Source organism: Dryobates pubescens, chromosome 6 (genome assembly GCF_014839835.1).
Source record: "Dryobates pubescens isolate bDryPub1 chromosome 6, bDryPub1.pri, whole genome shotgun sequence".
Lineage (NCBI taxonomy): Eukaryota > Metazoa > Chordata > Aves > Piciformes > Picidae > Dryobates > Dryobates pubescens.
The window spans coordinates 19,247,155-19,269,575 of NC_071617.1; the positions used below are offsets into that span (position 1 = coordinate 19,247,155).

At 40.0% G+C, this 22,421-nt stretch overlaps 1 protein-coding gene across 1 annotated transcript in view; it reads left to right on the forward strand.

The window, feature by feature from the left end:
* The first annotated feature begins 419 nt into the window (after window positions 1-419).
* The window catches only part of IPCEF1 (interaction protein for cytohesin exchange factors 1), a 37,755-nt gene continuing 15,753 nt past the window's right edge, over window positions 420-22,421 (forward strand). The window contains exons 1-6 of the mRNA XM_054162504.1: window positions 420-636; window positions 1,282-1,451; window positions 8,616-8,689; window positions 10,176-10,247; window positions 14,198-14,259; window positions 17,954-18,042. Coding sequence (XP_054018479.1) covers window positions 420-636; window positions 1,282-1,451; window positions 8,616-8,689; window positions 10,176-10,247; window positions 14,198-14,259; window positions 17,954-18,042 — 684 coding nt within the window. The remainder of the gene's footprint in view (window positions 637-1,281; window positions 1,452-8,615; window positions 8,690-10,175; window positions 10,248-14,197; window positions 14,260-17,953; window positions 18,043-22,421) is intronic.

The following is a 22,421-nucleotide window of genomic DNA, read 5'->3' on the forward strand; positions in this document are numbered from 1 at the left end:
AAAATTCTGACATATTTATTCTTTACAGTTTGGACAATCTGACAGATTTGTGTGAGTTTTATTTTAATATTATGTAGAGGGAAATGCATGCTCTGCACTAAGGAAAAAATGAGTAGGAGTGGAGAATCCATTATTTTTTTCTTTTTCACGATTTCTTAGAATGAGCTAAAGGACAATCAGACACCTGCCATATGTTTTTAATCTCCCCAGGTTTGTAAATCCCCCTTATGCAGTGTAATGAAGTATTAAAATGTTGGAGTTCTAACTTCTATTTTTTAACTTCTTAACTCAGAATACAATTCAGGCAAGTGTAGCAGAGTAGAAGCTGCCTGTGGGTATGAAACAGGAAGCACTAGTAGATAGTACAACAGAGTTATGTTTGCTCTTGCTCAACTAGATAGACATCAATTTTAATTAACATGTTTTATGCTTCAGCTACTAACATCCCTTCAGCAGTGAGTGGGTTATGTGTTTCCATCCTGCATATACCACCAGCATCACCACCACGTCCTTCTCTAGCTTCCCCCTCCCCTTTCTACACAAATGTTGCAACACAATCTGAAATTTCCTCCTTTCTTTCCTTCCTGCATTTCATACAGGTTCCCTTGCGTCAGAAGACAAAAAAGAAAAGTCAAGGTAATGAGAGATTGTTTTTTTCCTCTTCTCTTCTGGGTTCCTCTTTTGTTAATTTCTTAGTATGTCTTATTCTTGTGAGGGTGAGAATTTTATACTGCTGTTCAGCTGGTGGAAGGCTGCTTTTTAACACCACTGATTCTGAGAAAAATGACAACGGGCTGTTCCTTTGGACTAAATCTTTGTGGTATGTTAACTGAATCAAAGCTGGAAATGACTGAGGCAGAATCAGCTGCCTGCACATACACACACACTAGCGATTTTCATGTACTTGGCATAATAGTTTTCTCTAGCTGACTTAAATAGATGCATGCTTTTCAGTGCAGCTGTGTGAAGGGAAATATATGCATGCTTGTCTTAAAAGGATCAAAGGATATATCTTTAATTTACAAAAAAATGTGCATGGTTATCTTAACATTAATTATCATCTGCATTATCTATAGCTTGCTGTTTTGTTTCTGCACATCAAATGTATGCATGTGGCTGTCACAGCCATTATAAAACTGAATGACTTCTAAGTGAATTTTAAGATATGCTTGGATGACTTGCTGAGATTCCTAAATAGGTTGATATCTTTAACTGGTAGTAATATCTTTTCTGGTAATGCACTTTTACACAGGCAGAACACTGTTATTTTTAATGGCACAGGGTTCTTTATAATGAGCCGACGGAGGATATCATGTAAAGAGCTGGGACAAGCTGATTGCCAAGGATGGCTGTATAAAAAGAAGGAAAAAGGAGCTTTCATTGGCAACAAATGGAAAAAGTTCTGGTGTGTGCTCAAGGAGTCATCTCTGTATTGGTACAGCAGTCAGCTGGTGAGTACAACGTCCATCCAGCTCTGGGTGCCAGACGAAAAGCATCTGCTGGGACTGAAAGAAAGGGAGATAAGGTCACAATTTAAATGCACTCTGGAGATGTACAAATGACTGGGTTTATTTCTCAGCCCTGACATTTCTTGTAATCTGGGTGTCTATGTGAATGGGAAACATGCAGAAGATGCTGTGTTTTCTCATTCAGTAAGTATTTGTGAAATGTTAACTGGCTGTCTGTTCTGCCCTTTAAAGAGCTGCTCTTTCCAGGCACTGGTGACATTTGAATTTGGGAAAGGTTTTGAGACACTCCCTATCAAGATCCAAAATAGGAACACTTCTTCACTTCTAATTAGTTTAATTTTGAGAAGTCTCTCTCGAGCTTCTCTCTCTGGCTTCTCTCTCCATCTTTTTCCTCACTGAGATTAATCTGTTTATTTGTTTGCTTTCCTTTTTTGTTTGTTTCTTTCTTTTGTTCCCCCTCTCTTCCCCCCTGCCATCCTCATCTGCAGTGATAGAGTTACCGTATGAGCACTGTCAGATGGTGATTTATTTTTTTTTTTACTCTTGATTTGCTGATGCCTCACCCAGAACATTGTAATTACAGGTTTTCGTGTTCTGCTGATTTTAAGTTCCTGCTCTGACAAGTTGATGCTAACAGTCACATTTGCAGGACAATGCAGTGTTTTTGAATTCAGGGTTCAGCTTTCTGTTCAGAGAATGAGCTTTCCTTTGGACAACCAGTATAGATAGTGTTTCTCTTCTAGCACAATCCATCACAAGTGTGAGTAGGAAATAGTCTGAGACAAAGAAGAACCTCAGACTCTGAACTGACATAATCAACTGAATAAATAGGAAATAAAAACTGAAAAAGTGTAGGAGGCATAGTAAGAATTCCAAAGTAACTCTTTTGATGAAAGGTTATGGCTGGGTGCAAAGAAGCAGTCTGGCTTTACTCCAGTAGGTTTGCTACAGCTCAACTTTCTTGGGCAGAGAGGGTATCTTGCCCATCCTAGGGATGTTCAGACATAATTATTCCCTTAACTTTGCTGTCTTGTGCTGTTCCTTCTAAAAAAAGTTCCTGTGGCATTCAAGTGATGGACTGACAGAGGCCAAACCTACAGTGCAGAGGTTCAACACAGGTTGAAAGCCAGCAGCTTCAGTGTAGAGTTGTGGATTGGGCATCAGGTTTCCTAAATGCAAGAGGACGAAAATCAGCATGTTCCAGGCCCAGAAAAAAAAGGAAAGTTAAATAACATTTTAATAATTTAAATGCAGTCTGGATTGTTTCCACTTATTTCTATTGCAGTTATCCTCACTGAAATGTTACAAACTGTTTCATGGTACGAATGGAATACTATTAACCATAAAAAAAAATCCCCAAATGCTAAACAAAATTTTACTCATGTAAAGAGCATTTCAAATTCTCTCTTAAGTTGTGAATACAGTGTTGGCTTTGTTTACACAGGATAAATTTTTTTTTGACTGGCATTTAAAGATGATATTAGCTATTCTTTTTTTGGGGCAAAAGTGAAAACAGCTCTGCTTGTCTCAGGCTGTTTGGAGCTGGGTTTCTTTTGGTTTTGTTTTATTTAGGTGTGTTTTTTTTTGTGGTATTGTGGCAGTCTGATTTAGCTTCCTTTCAAGAACAAGTCAAACACATGCGTGAGAGAAAGAGAAAAGAGAAAGAAAGGAAATAGAAAAAGTAAAAATAACTAAATAAAAGGCTTTGTTTTTCCAATGCTTACAATATCTCTTCTTGAAAGAGATATACTCAACAGCAGCATTAATACCCTTCAAAACCTAAATCACTGTGTGCGGCTGTACTTCTGGTCAAGCAGTCTTAAGAAAGGTGAACTCGCTGGTGGATGTTCCTTTTAGACATGGGAAGTGTCAGAAAGGAACTATTCTGAACACAAATCAAGCTGTGAGGAAATAATACAAGGCAAGACTAGGCGAAGTTTTCCTCCTGGAAGAGAAAGGTGGTGATGGAGGGGTGCAGAGCCTCTTGGGATCCAAAGATGCCACTGTCATGCTGATCCCAATACTCCTGGACAACTCCTTTCTTCCTTTCTGGCTTTCACTGACTGCCCCAAAATGAACAAGGCTGGAGAATGAGTGACAGCCTCATTTCAATTTATTTGATGTGTTTTAAAGAGCTCAAATGGCTTCAAGATGCTGTTGGCTTATGTCAGCCCTGAGTTCTCACCTATCACAGTTTTAGTAAACACACTATCTGGTAGCGTCTCTTTGCTTTCATCTTGTGCTAACTCTCACACCCTATTTTATGTTAAAAACCAGAGGTTTCTTTGGACAACTTGAAGTGCAGCCTCTGCATAACTGTAGATTCAGGCAATGCTTGCAACATGGCAGTTAACTACAGGGTGTGGGAAGGAAAGGCTGTGTCCTTTGCTGAGATCATCTTATTCAAATTGATGAGTCTGGAGCCATCCTCAGAGTCATATTTGAGATGAACATTGCATTTTCCCAGATAGTTTCACCTCTAGACTGATGCAATGAAATTATCAGTGACATATCCACTTGCTTACTTGGTATTTGTTTTTACTGTTTGACCTGTGTAATACTGCTTGCACTTCCACTGCCTTCAGTGGACTTAATTCTTGGTCCCAATGGGGCACCCAGGATGTCAATCTTCTTATAGAGTCATAGAATGGTTCAGGTGGGAAGGGACCTCCAAAGGTCATCTAGTCTGATCTCCCCGCAGTCAGCAGGGACATCCTCAACTAGACCAGGTTGCCCAGGGCCTTTTTGAGCCTCACCTTGACTATCTCCAGGGAAGGGCTTCAACCACCTCCCTGGGCAACCTGTTCCAGTGTTCATAGCTGTGTTGAAAGAGGAGGAGTCCTGCTCCTCATGTGTTTGAAGCTTCCCATGGCAGGTCCTCTTATTGAGGCTGAAGCAAATGGTGGTGGTGGATGAGTGGTGCTGAGGTCAAAGGAATGCATGCTGGCTGCCTGTATCTTTTCCTGACCAGTTTCATTCTTGTGAGAAATGAGTGTGTTTTGTTTGTGGCTGTGTGGAAACTGCAATTTACCAGACACAACTGTAGCATAGCAACAGGGTGCTGGACTTAACCTTAATTTTCTAATGGAGATGGAGAAAATAGGGAGTGGGTGGAACTTGTACAGGAATGTGCATTATCCTGAGGCTGGTAACCTCAGCTGACATTGTGTTCTTGGTGAAGTTTTTTTGGGTACCTCTGAAGCTCTGGATGTTTCTGTGGCTCTAATTTAATTTGCCTTCAAGCCAACCTGGTTCTGGGTCTTTCACATGAGGCAGAATGGGAGGCAATATAGGACCCCTGTGACATTTGCATGTGGTAGCTGCTTCAACTTAACATATAGCATGTTGTGAAAGCCACAGCTCAAAAGAGAAAAAGAAAACCAAAATGCTAAGAAGGGTCAGCAACAGCAGATCAGGCACTTGTCAGAGTCAAGACAAATCAGAGCACAATGGCAAATCCAAATTAGTTTTTGATTTATTAGCTGTGGTACTAGAAGTGAGGAAATCAGGGAAGTCCCAGCAATCTCGGCATTCTTGGGTAGTTTACCCTGAAATCTCTTCCCAACTATGCTTCCTATTCCTATAAAACATGGATAACACATGAGATAAACTCAGCTACACTTTTGTTTGTGGCACAGATGCAGCCCCTGCCTCGGAAGGAGAAGCTGTTTGGGCTAGAAAGAAACACAGAGGGATTGGTTTTGCAGTAGAAACACAGAAATTGGCAGACAATATGAACAGTCAGACTTTCTGGATGCATTCAAGAACACCAGACTCCTTGAACTCCTGCTCTTCAGTAGCATTTGGTTCCCTCTTTTGAGTACTGTTCTCTGTAGGCTGCTAGCTTGAAAATGAGTGTTTAGAGAGGACTATATGTGATCCTGCTTTCCCCTTGAGCAGTTTTAGTTCTCCTACTGAAACCCTGGGGGGAATCAGTACTCCTGCTTAAGAAGGGGTGGAGGAGGAAGATTATCACTTGTAATCCCAGACTCCTGGCTCCCTGTTGTTGTTGCTTGTTTTATTGGATAGTGTTGACTGGAAAGGAACTAAATGCCCCTGTCTTATGGGCCTTTAGGGTAGCTTGACTAGTGTTCCAAGTAGAGTTGAAATACAGTTTTGCAGGAAGTGTCAAGGATGGTTGTCATAGGGATTCAACCCAAAATAAATATTAAATCAAAGGGTTACAGGCTGTGATCTACTGTCACTATTTTACTTTGTTGTGTTGTTTTTTTTTTCCAATTCTCTGCATTTAAATTAGTCCTCACTCCAACAGCTTTGCCAGAAGCTGTATAATTGCAGTCTTCTGAAACAGAAACCTTTCACCTTTGAGTTATAGTTGCTGCTTACGTGAATGATAAAAAGCCATTTATGTCAGCTGATTGCATGAGGGCTCTGGTCCAGTATCTTGAACAAATTATTCACAGTTCTAGAGATGTACTTGGCAGAGGGTTAAAAAACAACAACAAACCAATCCCCACATATGAAAGGCTTGAGGACTTCACCATTCCTTCATGAGGTTCAACAGGTTGCCCAGGGAGGTGGTGGAAGCCTCACCCCTGGAGGTTTTTAAGGCCAGGCTGCATCTGACTCTGAGCAACTTGATCTAGTGTGAGGTATCCCTGCCCATGGCAGGGGGGTTGGAACAGATGATCCTTGAGGTCCCTTCCAACCCTAACAATTCTATGATTCTATGATTCAACATCTATGGGATCTTCTGGGGGCAGCACTGAAACTCTGTGACGAAGCCATGAGGAATACCCCAAATTACAGACTGAGGTTCTTCCACAATAACTATTTTCACTTTACCATTGCATTCACTTTAAATGAATCTCCTAAGGCCACAACATTCAGCTAATGTTTTGAGACAAGCTAGAATGGACATTAGCCTCCTTCATTGGATTCATGCATTAATGTTTCATAAATTGGATTGATGCATTATGTTTCATAAACATGTTTGAATTGCTTTTTGAGTGAAAAAATCACAAAAGCTTCTCAAACCAGGCTCTAAACAAGTTTGACAGATACAAATACAATCAGAGTGGGTGAAAAATACACAATAGCAAATAAGCACTTTTTGGTACAAATGAAGCCATGTTGCAAAATCATTTTTTTCAGTTCAGCTGCTGATAAACATTGATCTTTTTTTTTTCCTGTAACACTGCTGTGTTAGTTTGGGGATCTTTTTTTTTGCTTCGTTGTTGTTTTTGTTTGTTTGTTTTGTTTCTGCTTTGTCTTGGAGCAGGCAAAACCATTTGCTAGTGAAGATGCAAAATATAAACCTACCATGTGAACATTTAACACCTGTAACCTTCCGGAATTATAGCTAAGCCATGATTTATCGTATACCAAAGAACAGTTATGCAGAGGTGCAGGGAAGCCACCCACTGAAATATCCATTCTGTATCCATACTTCTGTTCTCAGAGACTCATGAAGCATGAAATCTCAGAGACAGAGATGTCTCGATGAACATCTTTTTATAGTCTCTTCATATTCATGCATAATGCGACTTGAGATGCTGTCAGTTCTCTTCATTTATCCTTAGTAATTGTGCATATTTTACCTGCTTTAACTCCGTGTATGTTTTCAGAATTATAATGTGCCCAAGGATAAATGCTGAGAGCAGCAGAAGAGTGCTTCAAAAATGACCACTTTCAGTATTATGAAAGCACAGTTTTTCCCTGACATTGTGTGCGACAGACGTTTGCCTACATTACTGCTCCTCTTAGGAGAAGCCCTAGTCTTGTTGCAGCTGCAGGCAGCAAGAACAGGGATTTTAGGCTGACTGGTAACTGCAGTTTTGCTGGAGCCCTATGAGGAGAGACTGAGGGAGCTGGGGTTGCTGAGCCTGGAGAGGAGGAGACTCAGGGGTGACCTTATTGCTCTCTACAGCTACCTGAAGTGGGGTTGTAGTGAGGCAGAGGTTGGTCTCTTCTCCCAGGCAACCAGTACCAGAACAAGAGGACACAGTCTCAGGCTGCGTCAGGGGAGGCTTAGGCTGGAGGTTAGGAGGAAATTTTACACAGAGAGAGTGATTGCCCATTGGAATGGGCTGCCTGAGGAGGTGGTGAGGTCGCCGTTGCTGGGGGTGTTCAGGGTGAGGCTTGACAGGATGCTTGGTTCCATGGTTTAGTTGATTGGGTGGTGTTGGATGATAGGTTGGACACGATGACCTTGAAGGTCTCTTCCAACCTGGTTTATTCTATTCTATTCTATTCTATTCTATTCTATTCTATTCTATTCTATTCTATTCTAATCTGGCTAATGGCATCAAGGAGCCATTCTCTGATGCAGAGTCCAGCTGACCTATAACAGAGGTGCCAATGCTCAGTAAACTCTCTCCTGTCTGGAAAGGGTGGGCTACATCTAAACAACTTATTTTAAAAGTCTGCCTGGCTTTTGCAAACTCCTGAAATATGCCTGAAAATTTGTCAGAGGATTGATAGCCAGGTGGCTTTGTTCATCCTCTTATGTCATTTGTCTCTTTCGAGGGGCTTCTGTTTTTAGAGTTGAGGGTCAGTAGATTCATTTTTCATGATCCATGAACTATGTGTGGCTGGTTCTTCACTGAAAGAAATACTGTGATCACTGATGGCTGCAAGATGACCAGTTCCTCCACCTCCTTCCTGGTTTTACTTCTGATTTGATCCAAAGCTAAATTTTATCCCTGACAATTTTGGACTTCAGATTATACTTATGATTTAATCCTGAATCTTAGATAAGGGTGCACTGATACAAGAGCTTTGAGATGAAAAAGAAGTGGGGAATCTGTCTCAGCACTGCTGTAGGAGCTGAGGATCCTTCCTCTTTCCGATGCTTTGCTGTATGGAATTGTACAACAAATTGTATACCCACTGCCACTTACACAGACAGGAGCAATGGTTTTCTAGCATCCAGTAGAATAGAATAGTACTTGCAGAAGTAGTAACTGGTGTAGAAAAATTTCTTGTTCCAAAATATCAGCCAAAACATTGGGTGCTATTCTGTCCCCATGGTGATAAGCATATATTTGCACACTATGGAAAGATTTCAGAAACAATCACTTGCATCTTAAATGTCTTTGAGCATTGGAGTCTGGTAGTTCATAAACTGGCTGATGTGGTGATTTTAAATATTGATTTTTTCCCCCCTTTTTTTTTTAATTGCAGGCTGAAAAAGCAGAAGGATTCATCAGACTTCCAGACTTCAGTGTGGACCGAGCAATTGAATGCAAAAAAAAGCAGTAAGTTCATCTCTTGTCCCAGTTTTGCATGATTTTTACAGCATTACAAAGAATTGAATCTCACTACTGCCTGACAATGAAGCTGTGGGGAGCTCTTCTGTGTTGTATAAATAATGAGATATTAATTGAGCTGCAGAAAGAAAGTCATATTGCAAAAATACTTTTGAAAATTCTCTGCTATGTGCTGCTAAAATGACAAATGAAAAAGCAGATCAGTGTGCTTTTTCCTTTGTTCACAGATTGAGGAAGTTGCACCCCATCTTAGATACCTTCTTTTAGGCAGAGAGGTCAATAGTCATGCTGCTTCATTTCAAGTCATAACAATTCTTTAGGCTGCCATGGTACAACTGAGTTTGAGCTGTATTTTGAAGCCTCTGTGCAGGGAATAAAAACTTTGTTTAGCAGTATGCACTCTTTGAAATACTCTCTCCAAATTCAATATGCAGCATTGACCTCCAGCTGCTTCTGAGTACGTTTCAATGGTCTGGAGGGGTGTTGCTGACGTTCAAAGTTGTAAGGTTCAGCATGGCTTTTATTCTGTACCTTAAGAGCAAGCTTTCATTCTTTTGTTCAGGTTTCATGCTGACATCAGCTGTAGATGCTCTTCAGTCTAAATGTTGGCTTGACTCCTCAAAAGAGAGAGAACAGCTATTTCAAATATGGGGAGCTCCATTTTGTTTTCTCAAAGGAAAGGCTGAGCCACACAGTGCAGTACCACTAGAAAATGTTGTGTTTTTGTAGATATTTGCTGTCAGTGACTGGGCGGAAATGACTGGTTCATCACTTATTTGGGATGGAGTAAGTTAGAAAAACTGAGAGGGGTGACTGGGGCTGCCAGGTCAAACAGTGTAGTCACCTAACAAGGCACGAAAGAGGACAGCCACAAGTCTCTGTGTCAGAGACTATGTTTTAGGGACACACACACGCGCACACACACACGAAGATTCTGAGAAGTTTTACTGGTGGATATTTAACTAAAACACAGTTTGGGGCTGAGAGTCACAGATAAGTGGTGAGGGGGAAGGGGCCACTTCCATTTTGTTTGTTTCAAGCCTACCATCTAGTTGCCTCTTTGGTGCCTTCTAAAACTTAGGAAAGCAGTGAAGAATCGGTCTCTATTCACCTGAATGCCACTTGTGATTTTGTTGTCCCTTGACTTTTTTGGCCTGGGGGAAGAAAAGCCACACACAGTGTTCAAGATGTGGGTACACAACTGAATTATGTAATGGCATAATGAAGGTGTTTGTTTTATTCTTCATTCCTTCCTTTTTATTTCCTGTAGTTTCAAATCCTCTGAGTAATGTGTGGCCTAGGAAATGAGGTAAAAATAGGCTCGAGTTTTTAAGGAAAGAGTTACACGGATGGGTAAAGTGACCTGGATTAATATAGTGAATCAATATTTTTAAATAATTTGTTCAGCTATTTTTTTCTCTCCTTATGTAAAGTAGTTTTCTTTCATATCTCTCCTATTTTTCTTTTCTTAAAGTGCTATTAAAATCAGCCACCCACAGATCAAGACATTTTATTTTGCGGCAGAAAATGTTCTGGAAATGAACACGTAAGTAGGAGGAACTGGCCACTTTTTATCCTGTCTCACGCTTGAGACAACCCTTTGAAATTTCACTCACTCTCAGGTGGTTGCTGACAAAGTTGTTTGGAGAATTACTGCTTTGGTTTCTGATCATTGTTGTGGTGGTTTTAGGCTCTGCCTTTAAAAATTTAGTTGCAGATTTTGAGCAGGAAAGTATAAAATTAGAAATATATCACTATTGGGTGTAAAAAGAAAAACAAAAGATTATTTGAAGCAAATTAATTGGGTAAATATCTAGAATAAGACAAGCTGTACCATAACAATTCTTCCTTTTTTTCTCTTCTCTTCTGACCTCTGGCTGTTTTTGATTTGCTCAGGAGAGATAACGTGCTTTTGGCTGGCCTTGGCTAAGTCTAACTTCTCTGCTCCTTTCTCTTGTCCCTTTTGTACAGGGGGGAAAGGGGGAGGCGGGGAGGCAGGGATAAGATAGCTGCTTCCCCAGGTCTTTGGCCAGGGGGGTCCTTGTGCTGTTTATTAATTGTGAATATCTATATAATATTATAAATACTGTGTATTTTGTACATATTCATATTCATTGCATTCCATTGTAGAGTGTAGATTTTGCTTGCAAATGCAGCTTCATTTGCTTCTCACTGAGTTGGTCTGGCAAAGTTAATGTTGGGGGGAAACTTCAACCCACCACAATTGTATAGAAGAAAAATACTGCTATTTGTTCACTAGTGACAACTGACATCAGAATAACGTTGTTAGCCTCATTTTGATATGAATCTTCCCAACATCTGCTGGTATAAATCCCTTTCTGTTAGAGAAGTGCAAAGATTTGATAGCAATTTCATCACCCTGGGAGAAGCAAAGGAAGAAAAGAAAGAGAAAAGCTTAATGTAGTTTTGTCTCAGATGAGACATATCAGGCAGTAAGGAGGGCTAAATGGGGATACAAAGGGCTATTTCTGTCATGAAGTAACCATTTTCTTCATTGCCAAGCTATATTGCAGCTAAATGGTCCTCATGCCCTATCAGAAATTTTCTTCCCACGAATGTTGGTAGGAACAACAATTCATTCATGCATTCATTAATACAAAAAGTAAAAATGGATATGAACACTGTCATTTTAGAAACCACAGAGCTATCAGAAATAAATCCCGTTTGCTACCAATCCGGTTTTGGCTGATTTAGATACATAATTTCTTTGTCTTTGTTTGTTTGCCCTTTCCCCCCCCCTTTTTTTTCTTTGGTTTGCTTCAGATTGCAGTTTGTTCACAATACTATTGCATCAAATGGCCAGATATTGGGTACAAAGCAGTTCAGTTTAATGGGGAATAGAGGTCCTATGATAGTCACCTCAGGATTTTAATCATGGCTCTGTTGGTGCTCCTTGTGACAGTCTTAGGACATCGACTGTTCTTTCCTTCTATAAACAGAAGACTTTATATATTTTTTGCAATAGAGATGGACAGAAGTTGAGAGAATTTATGTGACCTTCTGAAAGGGCAACAGAAATGTATGAAACTACAGTAGTGTATGCACATAAATATCTATTAATATATCTGCTTTAGCTATGTATACAAGTAAATATAGGCAGAAAGAACGTATTGCCCTTTGTAGTTTGGAGCAGCACAGAATATACCAGTAGGGAGATAACCAGCCGCTTCTGTATCATTGCATTTTCTACTGGAGCTCCTGAATAGAGTGAGAAGTTCTTGAGGCAGATGGGCTGAGGATGACTGAGAATGAATCACAGAATCACGGAGCTTCAGGGGCTGGAAGGGACCTCAAAAGATCATCTAGCCCAACCCCCCTGCCAGAGCAGGATCACCTACACCAGATTACACAGGGACACATCCAGGCGAGTTTTGAATATCTCCAGAGGGGGAGACTCCACAACCTCCCCGGGCAGCCTGTTCCAGTGCTCTGTGAATATTTTTTTTTTTCCCCCCAGAATGCTGGACAGGAATATTTCTGTAGAGAGAGTAACAGCGATTGAGAGAGAAATGAAGAAAGGGTATAAGAACAAGGAAAAGGAAAATCAGAGATAATGGAGGACATCAGTGTATGCTAACAGCCAGTTTGGAGCCCAGCTGGGAATTTTCAGTGTTTTAATGACACCTTTGAAATGCTTAGTCTCATATGAATAAATGATTGAAATCTATGCAGGTGCCTGAGCTCTTATGCCCCCAGAACGATTTCCTTCAAACTCCACTTCTCAAGTAAATTCTGTTTTGGCTTAAAGCTGGGTAGCCTAGCATTAGAGCAGCTTGAACTATATACTGCACTAATACTAATTCCTCACAGTTGTAATTGCTGGAGTTTTCCTTGGCAAGGTATAGAATGCAGGCATTCAATGCATAAAGTACACACATACTCACGCATATGTCAAAAGAGATTAAAAGACATCTGTTCTCTTGGCTCCAGTCCTGCAAATACATCTGCATGTGAGTGGTTCCACTGAACCTCACTGAGGCATTAGTGTGTCAAGTTACTGATGTGCATAAATGCTCAATGGATCGTGACCTTTTGCAACTCTCTATGCACGTATATCTATGACTGAACACTGAATTTATTAATACAGTCATTTGCTTCATTAATTTAGCATGCATTTGCTATTGTCATGCACACAGGAAAAGTACATGTGTGCTGAGTAGTTTTCCATGTTTACCTGGCCAGTTGTGTACAGTTACTAGTGATGCATTTGACCTTGTCATTAATGAAGTCCTGGGTTTTTTTTAGCAAATATTTTCTTTTGGCAAGGCTTCTTTACTTAAAAGAAATCATTCTGCTATATCATAACAGCTAGAAGAAAGTCAATAATCCTCTCTGACAGAAATGACACTTTGTTTTTCTGAGTTGTTGTGCTGTTAATAATGCAGTCTAAGAATCCAGTTATTTTGACACTGGCTTTACTAGCAAATTTCCTGTTGCCTTAGTAGAATCAGGATCAGACAAATGTGTCTTTCAGAGTTATAAATCTTAATTCCTGCACTTCATATGTTCCTTATTGAGGCCTTGAGTTTTAATCTGAAAGGGTTGAGCTTTATTACTTTTTGTTTCCTAAAATATGTATATATCTGAAAGACCTAGAAGCAATCACAAGATGCATGAATATATGTCTAGGAATTGTTTCTAGCACTATTAAAAATATAGAATCACTTCAGTTGGAAAAGACCTTCAAGATCATTGGGTCCAATAATTATCTAGCTCTACTGTGGAGGTTATTCAATTATTTGATAACCCTTTTGGTGAACAAGTTTCCTGTAACATCCAATCTAGCACAGCTTTGAGGCGATTTTATCCTGTCCCATCACTTGTTACTAGAGAGAAGGGACCGACACCCACCTTACTACAACATCCTTTCAGGTAGTTCTAGAGAGTGAAAAGGTTTCCCCTCAGATTTCTTTTCTCCAGCCACCTAGGAAGATAAATGAAGAAAATCTCTGTTAATAGCTTAAAGCAAAACTGGGAGTGAGACTTACTGAAGTCAAAAGTAGATAGGGACTTGAATAAAACAACTGATCAGACTGTTGGTCAGAAAGACTCTTAGACTTTGTGGCAATAGCTTTGGCCAGGACAGCTGATACCATCTTTTATGGTTCCTATGCTTTTTTTTTTGCTTTTTCTCAGCTAAAAGATGACACATCAATAGCAGGACTAAGCCACCAACATTGTGTTATAGCAGACATACTTTTCATTTAGCTTCCACAAATGCAAGTTCTTGGTCATCAACAGTGCTTTTTTCAGGATCAGGGATAGATATCCCAGGCACCTAGTCCTACTCACCACAGGGAATGTTAATATTCAGGAAACTGGTGGCTTTCTAGAAGATGACCTAAGAAATAGAAAGAAACTTTGACAAAATAGAAAATAGATGTGGTGATGTAGAAGACATCTGAAAGGGGCAAAACTCTGTCTGAACAGCATGGAAGTAACCCTAACCATGTATTTCTTCTGTTTCAAACACAGATGGCTAAGTAAGCTGGGGATGGCTGTAGACCCTCAAGCATCCAACGGAAAGCATGAGGAAGGTATGCTCCTAAAGGCGGTTTCAATATGTGGCTGCATGAGGTTCTTCACAGTTTTTGCTTGGCCAAATTTTTCTCAGATCTTTTATTTCTTTTAAATTGCCAACCTGTCTACTGACTAAGCTCAGAGAAACCAAGCTGAAACAGCACAGATAATCACAGAAAAACAATGTCGAGAAGCAGTGCCACTGAGAGACGCTCAGTGACCTTGTGAGAGGAGAGATGTGTACCTAGTTCTTGAAAGTTTTGCTAGCTTGCTAAGCCCAGTAAGTGTGAAGAGAAACAGCTGTGTTACTCTAGATTTTGAGCTGGTAAGGTATATTACAGCAGTCATGATACGTTCTGGGAACATGCTAGCTGGGGAAAGTCTTGTGCAATGTAAACGTGCCCCGAGTGTCTCATCCATCCTCGAGGTATCCAACAGCAGCTGTGTTAGAGGAGTTAGTAGTGGATGTACTGAAGCCTACAATTTCCTTCGCAGCCAAGCCCAAGAATTCATTGTGGAATCAGTACTTTTAAAAGTTTCCTAGCAATTTATTCATTGTTTAATTTGCACACTGACCTTATAGAACTTTTTGGTGGAAGGATACCTGCACTTGAATCACAAATCTGGGTAGAAGACAAAGCAGGTCACTTGTCAGAGCAATTGAAAAGGCTGCTGGTGAGGACCTATGTGAGACAGTTTAGAACAAGAAACACTGTGAATAGTATTTATGTTAATAAACCAGGGTTGACTCTGACCTGGAAAATATGTATCTTCTTCTGGGCTTTGACTCTATTATTTTTAGAGTATTGGTTACCCGGTGCCTTTTTTAGAACTGCTCAGATTGTAAAGGAGCTGGCATTATGAAGAATAAATTAATATTTGTACAAAAAATTAGGTGTTGTGGTTTATATCAGGGCTTTGGATATGTAATGTCATTATTGATTAGTCTGATATGGTTTCATTTTTGCTTTGGTTCCATTTATATTCTACAACAACAAGCAGCTTTGGGGCTTGTAAACAGATACCATAAATTTCCAGAGATTCAGCAGGTCTCATATATATTTTTTTTCTCTTTAGTTTATGGTTCCTTTTTTATTTCTTGTTGGGAAAATGGTTAATTCCCACACCACCGAATTCCTCCAAAATGCCTGTGTCCTCTTTGAAAACAATTTGGTATCAAACAGCCTGAAATAGAATCATAGAATAGTCTGGGTTGGAAGGGACCTCCAAAGGTCATCTAATCCAACCCCCTCTGCAATAAGCAGGGGCATTCTCAAGTGGACCAAGTTGCCCAGAGCCCTGTCAAACCCCACCTTTAGTATCTCCAGGCATAGTTAGTATAAAGGGCTATTCATCAAGCAACACATGGTAATCATACTCAGGGAGGAAGTATCCAAACACGTTGGCCATCTTTTCATAAGGTGGAGGTTGATGGAAGATGAGAATGATCAAAATCCTATATATGAGAGCAATTAATTTTTAAAAAGCCTCAAAAGAAGGTAGTATTGGTTGCTGTGATTCAGTTGAAAATTATAAAGCAATTCAGAATGAGACAGCCCACTAATCTTAATTAAGAAAAATTACAGAAAGATACAAAATAATCTGATCAATAACCTGTGCTGCAGGCTATATTAGCTAATCCAATTACCCTGCAATAAACATAAAAATAAAATAAAAACAAGCATAGCCAAGAATTTTTCATGAAGCTGCTGGCCCATTTCCTCTTCAGAAAAAGGCACTTTGATTCATGTGTCAAACAGCTCTCATCATTCCACGTGTGGTTTTTTTGGCGTGTGCTCCAGTACTGCCTTGAGCATGGATTCGGCACCCTGGTGATGTGCCTGGGTGGATGAGCCCTTGCAGAGGCATTGCTGCATTTCAGAAAAAATGCTGTCATTACCCACAGTCACTTCTGTTCCTGCTGACCTAGTTCTCCCCTTTGTCTCACAAGCCATAACTCTTCAGGAGGGTGTTGGCATTTGTTACTTTTTTCTTGTGCAGTCATGCACTTTATATGCATTTTAACACATACCCCCCAACCCCATTTGCCTATTCAGAGTATCAGAAACAGTTGATTCTTTTTCAGCTTTCCTGTGTGCCTTAAAGGAAAGCTGTAGAAACAATAAGCTCTTTAATAAGAGTTATTCAAGAAGTCATTGAATAAGCCTTAGAATTTGATATAGGCCTTACTGCAGCCAGTCTTAGTCCTTTACGCTGAGATGTGCCAGCACATATTTCCAGTAAACAGAGTAGCAGGCATGCTATTAAAAAGCCTATAATTCTGCAAAAGAGTACAGGGAGAAAAAGTAATGAAACTTCTAAAGTTTGACTTCGTTAACGTCTTGGAAACCTCTCTCTCATGTACAAAATTCTCTTAAAACTTCGCTCCCTTCACACTGTGGTTACTCACCCCAAATGACATACACCAAAAGTGTATTAATTTAGTTAAATGATAAGACACTCAGAGGTGATTATGAACCCATGAAGTATAGCTCTTACAAAGTACTCTCAAAACACAAATAGCCTTGGCCCACTTGGGAAAAGAGCTGCAGTATTGCTTCCACTGGTGAGATCCAGCTGCTCTTGAACAGTACAAGCTCCTGCTTGAGACCAGTGGATGGACAGGCACTGCAAAGTGTTGGCCCCTCTGGAGACCATGGTGGCAGCCTCTACTCTGGTGACACAGGCTCTCACGTATGTTACACTCGTTAAGCTCCAACTATGTCTTTGCAAACTTTCATGGCTTCAGCTCAGTCATCTGGGGTTGAGTACAGTTGCTCTTCATACATGGCGCAAGAGCAGGATGCAAGCACTTGCTCTTACAAAGGCTGCATGTGAAAAACTGGCATGTCCTAGGAGGTTTAACAGAGGGAAGTGATCTTGGTCAGTGGTTACAGCCAGGCCCTGGGAACAGGAAGCAGCAACAAACTTTCCTTTTCATGTGTCTCGTTTTATCAATGATTATCACATCATTTAATCCACTTTTTAAAAGCATCTGAGAAAATGCTTTCACCTGCTATATACGTAGCTGAAAGACACAAGAACATGACTGGCTCTTTGTCACATATGAAGGGATACTCAGGCTCTATCAGCTTGCTTTTTATAAAAAAAAAAAAAAGTATAGTCATAGAATTCTGAGTTTACTTTTCAAACTAGCTCTGCACATGAGTTGCTATACTGCATGGCATGCCTATACAAGTTATCATGTGGTGACAGAAGACTCATGAGGCTGCTCTATGGTTTCCAAAACACTATGTGAGCAATCTTTCCCCAAACATTGCAGCCAAAATGCCAATGCCCTATTGATAGCTCCAGGAAAACTTGCAGAGATTAAGGGACAGCAGCTGCTACTTGCAACAGGTCTCCCTAATGTCAACAATAAATGATGCAGCCTTTCTTGTAAAGGCTGTAAAGAAGGGAAAAGAGTGTGCCCTAAAATCTATTTGTGAAGCTATCTAGAGCAGTGCCATCTAACCTTTCCTGACAAAGGAAATTAACATTTTTTTTTCACTTAAAGGAAAAATGTATCCATGAAGTAGTATACCATTACCCCAAAATGGTTAATTTTCATTGTAGGAGACACTGACTTGTTGCAGTGTGGTATTCAGACCAGAGCATTCTACTTGGTGATCTTTGGTTAATGTAGCACTGCAAGAAATAAATGAGTGTTGGTCTAACACTGCCTTTTCTTATTTTCCATGTCTGCTTCAGAATGCTACAGTGAAAGTGAACATGATGATCCAGAAATAACAGACACACCACCACCTCCCTACACAGTCGAGCTACCACCTCCTCCTTCAGTAAGTGTTACAGCAATTGCTTGTTTCTTGTTGCTGACCAGTTGAAACAAAATTTTCTTGAGGTGGTGGACCTTTGAGGAATAATTTAAAACAGTGGCTAGAAGTGTTTACCCTGAGTGCCTGTGAAATGAAGATACACTCACTGCCCCTATCCTGTGGCAGAGCATGCAGTTCTTGCAGCCTGCACTGCTGGGAGGCTCATACTGTAAAAGAACAGCTCCTTCAGATGGAGTCACTCTAAGTCATACACATGCTACGTCTTTCCTTCACAAGGCTTTTAACACACTGTCATAACTTAGTTTTTTCTTTATTTTCTTTTCTTTCTTTTTTTTTTTTTAATGAGTCCCAAATCTTTCTTTTTGTGATGCCAGTAGCATCATCCAACAGATTTGTATTTACTTGAGTCGTTCTTAAGATTGCTGAATTTGAGGCTGCTTTTGTGACAGTGAAGGGGAAGAGGCCTCTTCTTACAGGGCTAAAATCAGTTCTTTTCCTCTTCTGAAAAACAGTCTATAACAAAGAAAGAAAATAGGCATCCTCTCAAAACCTATGCTACGTATTCTCTCTTGCTATAGTGTATTTGCCCAAAATATTCCTTCCTGCTTCACTGCATTTCATGAATTAGAATAAGCACTATGTATCATTGTCTAATCAAATTGACTAACCTAATTATTAGCCACTTATCACTCTATTAATGTTGTTTCTATATTGTTGCTTTCCCCAATGCTCTCATATGCCATTATATGCATTTTAAGACACTAGTTTTACTTAATTCTATGTTCAGAAATGAGTACTCCAGTTTGGAATGGTAATGTAGCTGAAATGGGGAATACTTGAGTTCAAGCCTTTCCCTTCCCCAGATGAAAGTTAACACCAAGGGCTAATGCAGTGATATGCTTAGTACTAAACCTTTTCATTGTACCTCATGGAAGTGAGTGTCCACTGCTCCATTAGAGTGGTACAGGTTCCTGTATGGAATACTGAAGTGACACCGAGTAGCTAGGGTGGGCACAGAGGCAGTGAGGCAGGAGCAGATTTTAGCTATACAGGTGAGCTTGTGCTGTCACAGACAATAAACAAAAATAAATGTCATGCACAAAGCTGCCTGTCTGTCAATCTCTAATTATCTTGCATAAAGCTGAGCATGTAAGTCACATTGTCACCCACTTGTCCCCTTCTGTTTCAGCTTCCTTTCCTGAAACAGTTGTGTAGAGATAATCACTGTAAGAACAACGCACCTGGCAGTCAGGTGAATGGTTTTCACTGCTGTGTAAAACATGATTCTTTATTGCCTGTATTAACTAGAAGATAAACATGATTGACTGGCTATAAATACTGAAAAAATTGGAAACCTTAGCAAGATGTCTACAAGAGTTATTCTGGGCTGAGGCCTGATAATGAGGCATCTTGAATTTTATACCTCACTGGCTTAACTTGCCTTTAAGAGGTTGTAGATGACTTTTCCATCTGCTCACCTCTGAGTGCATGCCTGCATTTTTCCAGATGATGAGTTTTAAACAGATGCTGGGTTAGTTTTCTGTTTTTCTGGCTTCCTGCTGCTTGTCAATCTGTTGCTGCAGAGGCAATCTCCAGTTATCTCCTTCACATATGCTCGTCTTGAGTGCTGGCCTCCACATTTTATCAGGGGATATGTGGGAGGCAGGCTATGGTGCAGGTGCCAAGGGGGGTCTTAGTTCCTCAGCCTTTCTCTTGAAGATTATCTTCCCTCTGTCATTCCCCTCTCCTAGATGATTTCGCTTCTCCTTATGCACTATTTAAAATCCCTTGCCCCATGGACAAAGGTTAGTGTCTACTGTGCAAAGTTGTTCATTTTTTCCCCCTAGAAATGGCCACTGGAACACGCTCCAGCAGCCACGGATCTGCCCTGTGCTCAGCTTGCTTACTTGGTGGGTGGAAACTGTAAGGTACCAACACAACTGTGCTTGACTGCAAGTCAGTCAAGTACCTGGTTTAATGGCCTTTTCCCTTGTGGACAATTACTTGAGCAAGAAAACCACTGAAAGGATTGGGAAACCATAGCTTCTACTGGAAAGTCTATTCTAGGAGCAGAGCTCTTGGTTGTCTCAGGTCAGTTAAACAGTGCTTGCTGCCTGTTTGTCCAGTGCTGAGTTTTGGAACCAAGTTGTGGAAACAATTCATCCAACATGGGATGGATTATGTTTGATTCTCTGTGGATAGAGCACTTTTGGATAGCCTTATCAAATCATTTCAGATTGCTGCTGCAAGAGATACTCATCCCCAAAACCCAGCCCAGCACCAAGTTGCACTTCTTCCTCCTGAGTGTCAAAGGGATTTTGTAAAATCAGAATTAGGATTTATAGACATCTAGGAAAATGAAAACCATGCTGTCTTAATAAGAAAGGCCTCCAAATTTCTTGAGGTCAGCTCCAGACTGAAAACTTAGTCTGGAAGCTAATAGCTACCCAGGTTCAGGCTCTATCTGTTAGAGCAGCTGTACTTCTAGCACAAACTTTAAATTTGCTATTCTCTTCCTTGCTAACCCAAACCATTTTGAAACTCAAAAAAGAAAGCTCACTCTCACTCCCTTTTTTCTGTGTTTATGTATGCTTTTGGGTGCTGTGGGAGAAAAAAAATGAGTGAAGAACAAGTAAATTTTAACATATGTAGGAGGAAAGTTAAACTAATGCAGATGGTCAGTTTCTTTATACATGAGTGGATTTACAGTTCAAAAACTAGGAGCTATGCTGAGACAATAGATTTCAGCAGTCTCAAAAGAGCAGTTAAGGTGTTTCATGGTTATAATTTTTCTCTTAAAAAAAAATAATAAAAATGCCTAGAGACTCATTGATCTCCAGTGGAATTGTTATGATCTGCTGACTCAAGCATGTGCTTGTAAAAACGTCCCTAGTTGGAAAATTTATTATATGGATAATTGCAAAACTTCCGAAGGAACCACTCCAGTAAGTTAGGCAAACATTTGTCATGCCAAAGCTAAAAAACCCACAGCACATATGTAGAGGAAAAGAAACACATTCTGGTAGTCATCTTTATTCTCACCCACATTTTTTTGTTTGAGACACAATGAAAATGAAAACAAAAATATACTTCAGTCAGTGAAGCGTAGTTTTCATTTCAATGGCTTTTTTCTTTTGCATGGACAAATGTCATAAGAATAAAGGTGAGATCTAACATCTTTGTCTCCTGTCTTTGAACAACTGAATTCAGACCATTTAAACAAAGTGAGTGGGAGCTTTATCTGCCTGGTTGTTCTGCTTGGTTCTTCAAATCCTTCAACAACTTGTCTTTGTGATAGGAGCTCTTAGATTAAATGCTTCAGGTCACCTGTGTTCTCTTGGGCATTCTATCACTCATACACATAGTACATGACAGAATCTCCTTGCCCTCTGTTTTAGGGTGCATTTGTACCCATTTTTTTTTTTTAAAAAAGAAGAAACAACAAAACAGAACCACAAAAAACCCCAACCAGCCACAACAACAACAAAAAAACCCACCCAAACACCCCCACCTGAAACATAATGTTGTATTTCTCCTACCAGGAGAAGCATTTGGGACAGTCTTGGAGTGATGGCTTTGAAAGTTTACAAAAGTGAAGGAAGTTCTACTAACAAATGGTGACTCACAATCTGATACTGATCCTTGTGTTCTGAACTGATTAGTAGCTAAACAATATAGCTAGATTAGAAGCACAGGAAGGCAAATCTCCCTTTTAATGTAAAAAGGAAGTAGCATATATTACAATAACACTGAATTGCACAAGTTTGTATATCATAATCCAAAAACTTTTCACTCTTGGTTTGGTTCATATGAAAACATCGTATTTACCAGGTTACAAATAAGTATTCCAGGCTAGCCCTTTCATTGTATTTGCAGCTTGCCCAGATTTCCCTTGTCCAGCTTCTCAAGCTTCAACTTAGTAATTTCAGTACTCCAGTCAAGTTATCTTCTGTTTTAACCCTTACACAAGTCTGTCCTATGGGTATACTGAGAAGAAAATATTGCTGGAATTGTGGTCCCTCAAGTCTATTATTGTGATTCTGGCACTGGCCAGACGTATGTGATTTGCAGGAGGAGTACATTTCTGCAGTAGCAGACAAATTCAATCTGGATTTCATATAATGATCTAATAAAAATTTCTGATAGTTGCTAAGAGCTTCACTATAAGGCTTGGTCTTCCATTATTATTGCCATTGGTTAATCCTCTTCTGGGTATTTGTATGTACATTCATCTGTGTATGTGTTACTTGTGTGTTTGGCTTTCTTGGCTTATCTGTTCAGTGGTGCTTGGTGGCTAAGAAGCAGACTAATGCTAGCTCTTCTTGTGTGACCAGATAATAGTATGACTCAATCAATGTAAATGCCTACTGCAGATAAAGAAC